This window comes from Paroedura picta, chromosome 3 (genome assembly GCF_049243985.1).
Source record: "Paroedura picta isolate Pp20150507F chromosome 3, Ppicta_v3.0, whole genome shotgun sequence".
In the NCBI taxonomy this organism is placed as follows: Eukaryota; Metazoa; Chordata; class Lepidosauria; order Squamata; family Gekkonidae; genus Paroedura; species Paroedura picta.
In genome coordinates this window covers 49,202,133-49,214,566 of record NC_135371.1, presented here as the reverse complement: position 1 = coordinate 49,214,566, position 12,434 = coordinate 49,202,133, and the positions used below count along the sequence as shown (strand labels likewise).

Here is a 12,434-nt window from a genome sequence, read left to right as displayed (position 1 = left end):
GGTTCTCTAAAACTGGTATTGTTTTTTACATTCACTTCTTTATTATTATTGTAAATAAAACTATTTAATGAAACCAGACCTTTAGTAATTATTGTGCTAGTGATACACTGGGTATCAACAACATACTGAAATATACAGAGAGCAGCAATTTTACAGAATGTTATCAAAGAATAAAAACATGCTGCAAACATAACACTTGTCTGTAACAGTCTGTAATCAATAAACATCAGATTTCCAAATGGGGCATTTGTCATGTCCATTGTACACAATAATAAACCCTCTTATAATGAAAGCTCTGTGTCAGGAAACCATGTTAGCTGATTCACAATCTTTATCTAGTAGGGGTCTGCAGACTATGTCTACTATCCAGTTAAATTTGAGCATCAATTTTCCATGGTCAACCAGTTTCAAAGCCACAGAGTTATGCATTATGGTTTGTTGGTGAAAACTTGCTGTTGGTTCATCTGACATTTTGTAAGCATCTTCCTAAACATGTCATTTATCTACATGATCCTCCTGTAACTCCTCCATTCCAGAACTTTGTGAATTAGTTTGAAAACTATAGATAACTATGTAAATATAAATAATAGGTGTTGTAAAGCAACACTGTTGAGCCAGTTCTGCCTTGCATCACTGTAATGAGAAGACTGAACCTGTGGAATTTCTGCATTAGCCTTAGTGTCCCCCCAGTTATGATGACCATGTTGCCTTCTGCCCCTTAAAAGTTATGAGGTACTTCAGCATTCATTCTTCCTGCCACTACAATAGTATAATGAGAAAATCTGCTCTTGGGGAGCTCCTCAAGAATTCTCAGAATACCAGAAATCCAACCTGATTAGGACTAGGCCTATGGCCCAAACTTTCTTTCCCCAAGACCCACACAGTTGTTACCTCCAATGTGTGTCTTCACCCCTTGATCTCATATCAAGGCCCAATTCATAGATAACTTGGGCAATATAGTGGTCATTAAGAAGTCAAACTATGTGGGACCTAGGTGATATACTGTTTACTTAGTGGTCCATGAGATTCAAGCTATTTTTAGCTATATCAGGGAAACACCACATATGACTCCATAAAGCTTGTTTTCCCATATTCATTTTTTCTTTTCTTTTTTCATTACTGATATCACATAGGTAATCCTTATAATGGATCATGTACAAACAATTGTGACTTTAGTTTGCACTGATGAGCGAAACCCTGTGCTTGTATTCTGTCCTGCACAAATTGTGTTTGTGTTGGAAAGAGTTACCAAAGAGGACAGGCTACTAGATATGTATGCGTGTCTATCATCATTTTTATGAGACATGATAACTTTACCACATTCACTGTTGTTCTAACCCTAAACAATGCCATTTACTTTAAAGGGTTAGGGAACAAGCATCACATAGTTCTCACATGTAAATGTTGAAATATAGAATGCAATAATTTTTCTACAAAATTCTCTTCTTCTTCTCAAACCCTTGAGTGAGTGACAATATCTACAAGCTAAAGCTTTAATGACATTGGATTTCTGCAGTTGTATCTCCTGTGTTTATGCTGGAGGGTACAATTTGGATAAGGGACACAGCACTGTTGGAGGAGGTTAACTATTTCTTCTAGATGGGTCTTCCAGTGAGTTGTTTTTCCTCTAGAAAGCAAACACAGTAAGAGCTCAGAGCTGAACTGTGGCACTGGGTTTAACTTTTAAACTTTTTTGATCAAAACTAGCCCCCACTTTTTGTGGGTAGGCTGCACTTAGCCCGCATCATGAAAGATGACAAGCAGAAACTTTGTGCAATGGATGCAAGGCCTCCCACTATGGTGGGAAACCTCCCTGTGATCCCCCCATTACCCACTGCAGCCTCAATGGTAAGCAGGGAGGGGAGAATGAGAGGAGATGTAGTGGATGTGCCAGCTACTTGACTTCTGAAGAAAATGAGAAGAGAAATGATGACACCAGAGGTGATACTCTAGAATTTCCCCCCAAACTCTTATGTTTTAACCATAGAGATCTAGTGCAGTGGTCCCCAACCTTTTTGAGGCTGGGGACCAGCAGGGCAACTGCCCACCTGCGCATGCCACCGCATTGCGCAAGTGCGGCCCGGCCGTGCATGCACACATGCGCCATGCACAGCCCAAATTGTGCATGCGGCCTGGGAAGTTTTTTACTGCGGGGGGGCGGGGAGAGGGAGCCGCGGTCCAGTGCCAAGGTCTTCGCGGCCCGGCACCGGGCCACGGCCCGCAGGTTGGGGACCACTGATCTAGTGAATCCTAGAGCATAATCTCTGACATTATTCCATGATTTCTGTTTGTTTTTTTTACTGGAAGTGATGTCACACACTGGTGCATGGACAAACCCTGTCTGCAATTCCCAGTCCTAATGTCTGTCTCTCTGCTGAAGGTAATCAGCACAGTGTAGAAATCAGAGTATAGCATGAGTATCTGGAAAACTTAGGCTGATTCTGCACATACTTTTTTTTGCCCACTGTCAGTCCTGCTGAATTCACATTGATTTGAACCTGGGTCTTTTTCCTTCCTCCCCCTCCCCCTGAATTGAAACAGAAAGCCTTCTGCACTTGACTGGGGAAGCTCAGAGCTGGGAGGGGAGTGGTAGTCACTGAACTACCTATCCTGAACTAGTGAGGGGGGTGGGGGGTCGAGTGAAGTCCAGCCGGGACTACTGTTTTATTTCTTCTCTTTTGACTCCTGAGCCAGCAGCAGTCTCTCAGAGAATGAGGCAAATCTCTGATGAGAGAAGTGTGGGCTTATGGAGCACAGTAATTTTAAAACAGGGAAAGAAGCCTTGCAACTGGGAACCAGAAAGTCTTGGAACTGATGCCCTGGCCAATCAGGGAAGACTGCTTTGCTATGTCAGCATTGCAGGCATGAAGCAGGAAGTTAATTTGCAAAAAGCAGAAATCTGCACTTATACTGATGGTGGTTTTTCAACTATTGAGGCTTATACCCACTCCTGGATCTCGCGGGGGGAAGGTAGGGTCACAGTGGATCAATCATGCATGTTGCAGAGGAAAAATTTAAATCAAACTGGAAATTGAATTCAGTGTAGATGGGAGAGATTTATTCAGGCTGGGAGTGGGTAAAAAGGCCCATGCAGACTTGACCCTGGCTGCAAATGCCTGCGGTGCCATAGCTTCGTGACTTTGGGTCAGTCACACATCCTCAGAAAGAGAACAGCAGCTTTCAGTCTCCCCTGGAGAGAAAGGTGGGTTATAAATGAAGTTTAAAAGATTTTTGTTTTTTTGTTTAAATTCAAGCCCTTTCCAGTACTATGTCCCCAATACAATCAGTTCTCTCTTTAGATGTTTTTTTTAGGATCAAGAAGCCCACTGTGATATCAATCACAGATCTCCAATGCATAGTATATATTATGGCACTAACTTCCAGGTCCTGGCGTGGAGCCTCTGGAACATTTTTACAGATGAAACAATTTCTGCCCGTGTTTCTCATATATGCACCAAATGCAGCTCCATCTGTGGAAACACCCTGATGGATGCAAGACCCTGTATTTTCAATAACTAAATCTTAAATAGGACACAATTTGAGTACAGTGGTAGATTAAGTAACATTTAATTCTGTTTCTTCCGATACATCTGCATGCATCTGAAGAAGGATGGGTGTACATGAAAGCTTTTACCCAGAATTAAACTTTGCTGCTGAAAGAGGACACTGAACTTAAACTTTATTTTGTTGTTCTGTATCTACAGTAAGATACAAAACCCAGCACATTTAGCACTTCACACCAGAACCACTGAGGGATCCCCCCAAAAATTGAAACATAGTTGACCTTCCAGAGTAACATTTTATGTACCATGTGAAACTACAGTGTAGAGGGGGAAATTAGTGGAAAAAACCCCATGTGAACATTGAAAGTCCCTACCCATGTGCTGGGGACCCCAGCCATTGCCTGTAATCTAGAGAACTGTACCCCCAAGAAAAGAAATGCTCTTGCTTTTCAATGCAAAAGGCTTTGCAGGAGCACTTGTGCAGCATTTATGTAGCTGTAAGAAACAGTTCATGCAGGTAGAGCAGGTTCACTGGGTGCAAGTGGGATTTGTGCAAAGTCTTAGTGAAGGAATTCAGCCCACTGATTTTGGCTGTAGCAAGTTACCAGATAGACAGCAATACTAGCGGAGATAAAATCCTTAACGATCCTGGCAAGATGATTAAAGTAATGCCAAAGAAGCAAATTATTTAAATTGAACATAATTGTAGGAGAAAATCTTAGGGATAAAAAAGGAAATGCCAAAGCATAGAAACCAATTGGCACAAAATGTGGTAGGGGAACAAATGGATAATCGAAAGCTAGTCTAAATGCAACTTGATCTTTTTAGCTAAGAACGTTTGGGGAGGCAAACAGTAAGGCAAATGCCAAAAACCAGTTGGACAAAACCTGTAAGCTTCGTGTCTTATCTATGAGAATCAGACTATGCGTGTCATGCTAGTTTTTACAGTCATAGTCTACAGTCTTCCACTGATAAAATCAAATTTGACAGTAGCACAATATAGAGGTTTAACTGACAGCACACGCAGCACATTTGCTAGTCATAACGCCACAGTTTAATGACTGATGCATCTGGGAAGCTAATTCAGATTTTTTTTTCCTGAATGGGATAAAGGAGCATCCAGTTAATACCAACCATGAATTCAAGCCATGTGACAAAACCGATGCTACATACCCTGTTCTTGTTCTGCACATTCTGCAAATTGAACTGCAGTAAAGAGCCACTTTGTACATACATCCGGAGAGAAAAATTCGTTCTGTATTTTGAACATTCACCGGTGGAGGATGAATGTGTGCCGAGTGCTACTTTCATGTCAACAAAGTAATCAGCCGTTATCTGTTAAATAGCCTATGAATTACAAATAGTGTGCCTGTTTTGAGAAAAAGTACAGGTTATAGAATTATACAAGCAGACATAGTATAAATAAAATATTCATATAAAAATAGTCTCTTACAAAATATACTCTCTTATCCTATGGTTCATTTTCCAATGATGGAAACTTGTCTGGACTTTTGCATTTATATCAGATGTATTGTTCCAACTGGATGTTTGTAATGCTCCTTTGTTTTTTAAACTGGAAGAAGGTCGGGCACTGGTGGTAACTACATGAAAATGACTATTGGTTTGAGATTCCAGACAGCTAGCAGCAAACAGCCAAAAAAATTATAAAAGATGCCTGCTTTTGTACTTAATATCTATTATTGCAGAAAAAATATTCCGCGACCAAACTAGTAGAAATATCTGAGTAAAGAATAATATATACAGCTCAAGGGTTTTTGTTGTTGTTGTTCCCTTGCTATATCTACAAAATTATTCCACAAAAAGCAGGCTATCTACTTTAATTGCAGAATGGTTCCCAAAACGTTGGCAGAGTTCATTTTTAATTAAATAAATTAATATTAGTTTTATCTGGATAAATTGTTAAATATTGCTATTATTATTATGCCCAGATGTCCCAAATCCCTGTGCTAAAATCTGCAGCACGACAGAAGGCAGATAAACCAGTGTCTACATGGAAAACATCAACAATTCTACTTGCTGCAGCGCATTGTCTGAAAAAAAATGGAAAGACAGAAACAACCAGCAGAAGCTTTTCTCAAGTGTAGAAATCCCTAAATCTGCATAATCCACACTCTTAAGTCGAAATTCACACTGGCGCATTGTCACCCCATCCTGTGCAAAGACCATGTTAAAGCAAAGTTTTGTTCTTCTGGCCCTCCCTTTCTGCACGGTGGCTTGTGTATTTCAAGATCTCTCTCATTCAGTCCCAGGGGGCCCAGTGCCAAGGTCTCAACAACAGGTATTTTTTTCCCTTTAAGGCAGTCAATAAATTAAGTTTTGGAGGCGCAGATCATTTGAAACCAGGGTGTTTTTTCCCCCCTGCATATTTTTTTGGATCAGTACCTTGTTTGATTCTGTTTCCTTTTTAGAAAGTTGCTGTTGGTTTTGGCTTACTTCTCTATGTTTTTGAAGAGTATCCATGCGATGCTGACATGTCAGAGGGAAAGATAGGTTCCACTTGCTAGCTTTTCTTTTGGAATCAGCATAGGTCTTTGCTACAGTCTTGTACAGGTACACTGAGCTTATGTGCAAAAAAAATGTGTTTATTCCATTGATTCCCTCTCCCAAGCCACACTTTCATTTACAGGTGTACACTTCTGTTCGTTCACTGCATGTATTACATTTAACATAACAGCACCAATGAAATTTACAGTTGCACTGCCACACTCTTGAATACTGGTGAGTATTATAACCTCGTCCACAGCACATCAAATCACAGCCATTGGTCTGCTGGGCTGTTTTGTTGCACATTCTGCCTTGTGTTCCCACACTACCAGTAACAGGGTCCTCTTCACAGTAGTTAGGCGATTTCTCTATATACACTAGATCTGTATCCATTGGTTTACGGTAGGAGAGCGGCTTCTTTATCTTTAAGAAAGTTGGACGCTTATTACGACTTGCCCTTACTGGTTCAACCTGAACAGCTTCATTGTATTTGTCTTTAAGGATGTAGCCCAGCTCCCTGAATTTAGGTAGAGTTGTCCAGCAGGTTTTAGTAGTACATGATCCTGATACCCCATGGCACTTGCATTCCAATTTCATGTTCTCTTCAAGGATCTAGATTGAAAGAAAGCGAGGACATTACACTTCAGACAAGAGAGGATGGAAACGTGTATTTCTCCTACTTTTTTTTTTTAAGAACTGGTATGGTTGCTCCAAAATCAAATAATTTGTATAACTGAATTATTTGTGACTTATTAAATAACAACGACCACGAATGGCAAAATTCCAGTTTATGATATAAACAACCCTGCTTTCTGAAAATACATCAGTGATCTTTTTTCTGATAACAGAAGTATTTGTCAACAAACAAGTCAATTTGATGGGAAATAGTGTGTCTTAAGAACTAGCAGGTAAATAGACAGAATTGCTATCTTGCAAGTGAAGTTAAGGACAACACAGTAGAAGTTTGTTTGTCAATATTGCTAACATCATTTATTTATTCATATTTCAAATTATAACACGCCACTTCCACATAGTAACTCGTGATGGGTAACAACGCTCCTCCATAATAACCCCACAACAATCATAACAAAACATTAAAATCCATTTAAAACCCACCCCTAATCACCCATCTGGACATGATGGATAGGCTGACAACCTCCAGGTGGTGGCTGGAAATCTCAAATTTCAACTGATCTCCAGGTGATAGAGATCATTTCACCTGGAGAAAATGGCTGCTTTAGAGGTCAACTCTGGCTATGTACCCCACTACGGTCCCTTCTCTCCTCAAACCCCACCCTCCCCGGGCTGTCCTCAAGATCTCCAGGTATTTCCCAACCTAGGTCTGGCAACCCTAATGATGGGGTAGCATCAGTAACAGTGCATTTTCTTATCAGCCATGTAAACAATTAATACCATACTAGTTTGGTATTTTGCTTTGTTGTTTAAATATGCAGCTAGACATTATCAATGACATCTTGTTCAAATTCTCAGAGATGGATTTTTTTCCATGTGTCATTTGCAGGACAAGCAAAAATAAAGGCCATTCCTTTGGAGTCTACATTTAAAATGGTATAAATTAAAATAAAATCCAAACCCAGGCATACACTGTGCTTTATACTGCAGATATTCTTATGACTTTGTTCAGAGCAGTCCATTCTTTAGAATGCTCAAGTTCCAGTTCAGTTCATGTACAGACAGTGACCACAGAGGGAATAAACAGCTCCATTGGAAAGAGCTGAGTAAGCTGCTGCAATGGATCAGCATATGAAAGGACTCATGACATGTGTTGAGCTTGCTATTCTCAGTGATATATCTTTCTTGATGCCAGCTGGAACCAGTTTAGGGACTTTTCTTGTCCAAATCAGGGCTCAGTGTGAGTGGGGGTTGGGAGAAAACATCCAACAAGACACATTGATTCTCTCTCTCTCTCTCTTTTTTTTAAAAAAGATCCTCCCTGCTTTTCTGTGAATGGCCATACATAAATGAATACCCTGGATATCCTCCCCCAGCATATCTAGTCCTGCCCTTAGTGGGACTGAGTTTGCACTTGTTGGGACAAGTGAGTTTGCACTTGTTGGGCTTCTAATGCTGAATCTCCCATTATTTTTATATTTAAAATGTATAATGACATTTTACGTTTCATGTTCTGACATGCATAAGTACCCTGCCATCTACCAGATGCCAATCACCAGCCTATACAATGTATCCTAAAGATAGATCATATAAAAATGTGACAATTTAAAGATAATATATGCATCACACTAGGACTTAATAAGGCCCAACAGTGGTTAGCTCCCTCCTTACAAACTGATGCAAACTATTCACTTTATTGTTTGTAGGGTGGAGTGAGCCACTCACACTGACTGGATTATTTACTCTGTTGACTTGTTGTCATCTGCCATATAACATAGCACACATCTGCTTTGAAATATTGAGCATTCTGTTCTGTTTTTAATAACTACTGTTTTTTTCTAATATCCTTGTATGTGCATGTATACACACCCCTACACACAATATATGAGATACTACATTCAGTTAACATATGTGTGTATGTCAACTGAGTGTTATACTTCATATATTTGACAAAGTGTGCTCTGATTCACAAAAGCTGTGGACTATAGTACTACGGCATATAGTATAGGAGCACTGCATACAGTGATGTTCTGGAACTTTTCTCAAGGGAAATGCATGTCCCCTTCTGTGGCCTTCTGTGGCACCTTCTGTTTGGCATTCCCTCATGATCTCTCCTTAACTAATGTTTAAATGGCTGTGGTTTTATGCTCTGTATGTATTTTGGTGATGTGGAGTAGTATAGTAAAGCCTGATCTCATCAGACTTCAGAAGGTAAGCAGGGTCAATACTTGGATAGGATATCTCCAAGGATGGCTTTGCAGAGTCCACCAATGGCAAATCACCTCTGCCTAACCACTTGCCTTGAAAACTCTATGGGATCTCCACAAGGCAGTTATGATTTGAAGACACTTTACATGCACACATGTATTTTGACTCTGTTTTAATTATGTGTAAGGAAAGAGTGATTTTAGTGGTTTTTAAATGTAATTTTCTTTTTTTTTTAAAGTGTTACCTCCCTTGGAAGCTCTTGTGAAGGCAGAAAGGTAAGGTACAAATTTTGTAAAAAATAAAAATACTGTATATAGTATGTATTAGAAATACAGTGCACTGTTCTCAGTGTATTTCTACTTATGTAATGCTGTTTTCTGCATTGTTTAGCATGTCAAGTTCAGTACTTATACTTTATTTCAAACTTCTGCAAACTTGGTCCTATTACATCATTTATTAGATGTATCACCCCATTGATTGCATTGCTATCCATTGTACACACTACCTTGAGCCTCCAGAAAGGGAAACTATAAGTTGCATACATAAGCAAATACATAAAAGCTTGTACAAGAATAATTTTTTTTGTCTTTTAGGCACTACTGGACTCTTGACAGGTATACTGCAAAAAGATATTTAAGAGCAAATGACTTTCAGTGACTCAAGGAAAACAGCCAAGCCAAGACAATAACAGGCCAGATTTTAAAAGTAACACCAGCTTGATGATCTTCAATGAGTGTACTCATCCACTGTACTTTTTAAAGGAACTTGAGAAACAGAAGTACAGTCAACAAAATGGGACATTACAATGCATTATGATTTTAGAAGTTTGGAACCACCAGAAAGAAGCATAGCATAAGTATAAACATAGCATAAATTTCCAGATCACAGATTAAGCAGTAAAGAAATTAACAGGATCCTACTTACAGTAAATCAGACACAGAAGCATAGACCACAATTCCAGTAATTTATCCAAGTACGTCTGTGAATGGTTTTGGACAATGCAACCTATGGTGATGGACTGCATTTCTAAAAGCTTAGAAGCACTGTACAAACAGGTGAAGGGTTAATTCTTCACAGAGCCAAAGAGTCTTGAGTGACTGGCTGTTTCAAGAGATCTGGTTGGTTAACATCAGCTAAAAAGAGACATATTATGCAAGGGGGTGGGGGGAGGACAAGCTGGTGTTCATATGGCAGTGGGGCTAATCTCTGCATCCACATGACATCATCACAGGCCCAGGCAACTCTCAGACCTGGCATGCTTTAGGGCTCCGTTGCCCCGCATTCCCTTAGCTGCCCTGGGAGCCAATGGAGCCTAGGCAGGCACAGGCCCATGTGCATGCGGAAAAGGCCCTATGGAATGCCAGCAGGGACAAAAAATGCCCCAGTCAGCTCCACAGCACTTAGTGGTGCCACAGAGCTGAATGGGGCATTTTTTTTCTTTGCAGGAAGGTGGATTGTGTTGGCATGCAATACCACCTTTGTGCAAAGACCCAAAAAAGCCTTGCTGCCCCCTCGCATAGTGGAGCCTTTCCATCCTGGCTGCATCCATGGGAATGCAGTAATCTGGGGCAGACAGAGTCAGCCGCGATAAAAGGGTCCCCATGGGAACACAGGAAGTAGCAAAGCATGCTGCTCCACTGTAATCAGAGAAGGATGTCTGATGAGCTCTAGTTGAGAAGATTCATTTCAGATTTTAGTCCTGACTGAGAACAGTTTAATGCAGACAGGAAAACTGGGGAAAGTTGGCAAGGAAGTTTGGGAAATTGGCAAAGATTCTTATTTGGGCCAGAGAAAGAGGATAGATTTTCTAGTGAGTGGAGAATTTCCCTACCCAGTCAAACAGGGAGTTGGCTCTGAAGAGTGAAGTGATCCCTGGTGTGGTATGGTTAAAAACTGTCTTTGGAAAGTCAGTTAAAAGTGCCTTATGAGTCAGTGAAAAACTCAAGACATGCACTGATGTTTCAAGAGAAGGTGCAGGAAAGAGTGTGGCACAGGAAAGAATGTATCAGTCTTCTGAAAACCAAAAGGGTCAGCAAATATTCAAAGAAAGTGTACTGGAATGAAAGCCTCTCAACATAAAGATTTAAATAATTTTGAACGGCTTAAGAAACTCTTATTATCTTGAAGCATAAGAAATGTACTGATTTTACCTTATTATCTATATTGAATTATCTAAGAAATGTTCAATGCCTGATTTCACCAGATCTTTCCCCTCTATGTTAAAATTAAGTATTTTTTAAAGTTCAAAATGCCTAGAGTGCTATTTAAGTTGTTTAAGTTTAAGGGGGTTCCTGTTCAGATCCAACAGCTAAAATATCTTACTGGAACAGAGTGGAACACAACACTAGGATGGTTCAGTCAGTAAAGGGAAAGAGAAAAAGATGGAAAATCTTGCCCTTGAGGGAGTGGAGGGAAAGTCCCACCTGCATAGAAGTGTTTCCTTAAATAATTAAGTTTTATATAGTTTACAGCAAACCAGGAGAGTGGAGGCTTGCACGACATCCCCAGGCAGCCCATTCCACAAGATGGGAGCCATAAGGGAGAAAACACATATATAGGCAGTTGTTGATTTTGCCCATTTGCAGGTTGGCAGAGCACCTCCAGAAGCCACTGCTAGCATGAGCAAAGTTGCCATGATGAAGCACAGGGAGAGAAGCATTCTCACAAATAAGAGAAGACCAGACTATGATGGGCTTTACCTTAAATGGATCTTGGTAATAGATGGGCAGCCAGTGGAGCATCTGCAGAGTGGGAGTAATATGCATGTTCCCTCAAGCAGCCACTAATAGACAAGCTGTGGCATTCTGGACCAGATGAAGTTTCTGAGTTGATTTTGAGGAGAGACAGTAGCCTAATGTTAATTTACCAGGTGGCATGGATTCAGGTGGCAAAGTTAGCCATATCAAGGCAAGGGCCATCTTACAGGCTAGCCTGAATTGGTAGAAAGCCTTTTTTGCAGCTGCATTAACTTGTTTCTCCCAAGGCTTTAAACTGAGTCAGAAAGGGTCAAGTGAACTCCAACAAAAGTCCGTGTCCTTCAAGACCTCCTCCTTTCCAACCAGCCTTAATGCTGTCTTTTCAAGGTTTAGTTTCAATGTGTTACCTTGTAGCCAGTTAACCACCATAGCGAGGCAGTGATTTAGAACCTTGATTGCATCACAAGATTTGGATAAGAATATTAGTATCATCTGCATATTGATAACAGTCAATCCCAAAATTACAAATTATTTGACCTAATGGTTTACATAGGCATTTGGAGAATGGGGCATAGATTTGCTTCCTGAGGAGCCCCCCAAAACAGGTCCCACACTAATAATAATTGGTTTCCAATAGCAACCCTTTGAGTCCATTCCATGAAGAATGATTTGAACCAGTTCAACAAAATGGCATGATCTATTCTATCAAAGGCTGAAGATAAATCCAATAAGAACCACAGAGAGGCTTGACCTTTGCCTACACTCAGATGGAGGTCATCAACTAAAGCTAGTAGAACCATCTCTGTCCCTGTAGTCAGACTGAAAGGGTCTAGAGTAGATGAGTTACCCAAGAAAAGTTAGACTTCCTAGCTATAAAGTAATTCTTGCA

The 12,434-nt window shown here is 40.3% G+C and overlaps 1 protein-coding gene across 1 annotated transcript in view; it reads right to left on the bottom strand.

Moving 5' to 3' along the window:
• Nucleotides 1-18: 18 nt before the first annotated feature.
• WNT7A (Wnt family member 7A) overlaps nucleotides 19-12,434 on the bottom strand; it is a 59,976-nt gene continuing 47,560 nt past the window's right edge. The window contains exon 4 of the mRNA XM_077325595.1: nucleotides 19-6,620. Within this exon, the coding sequence (XP_077181710.1) occupies nucleotides 6,141-6,620 (480 nt within the window). The 3' untranslated portion in view covers nucleotides 19-6,140. The remainder of the gene's footprint in view (nucleotides 6,621-12,434) is intronic.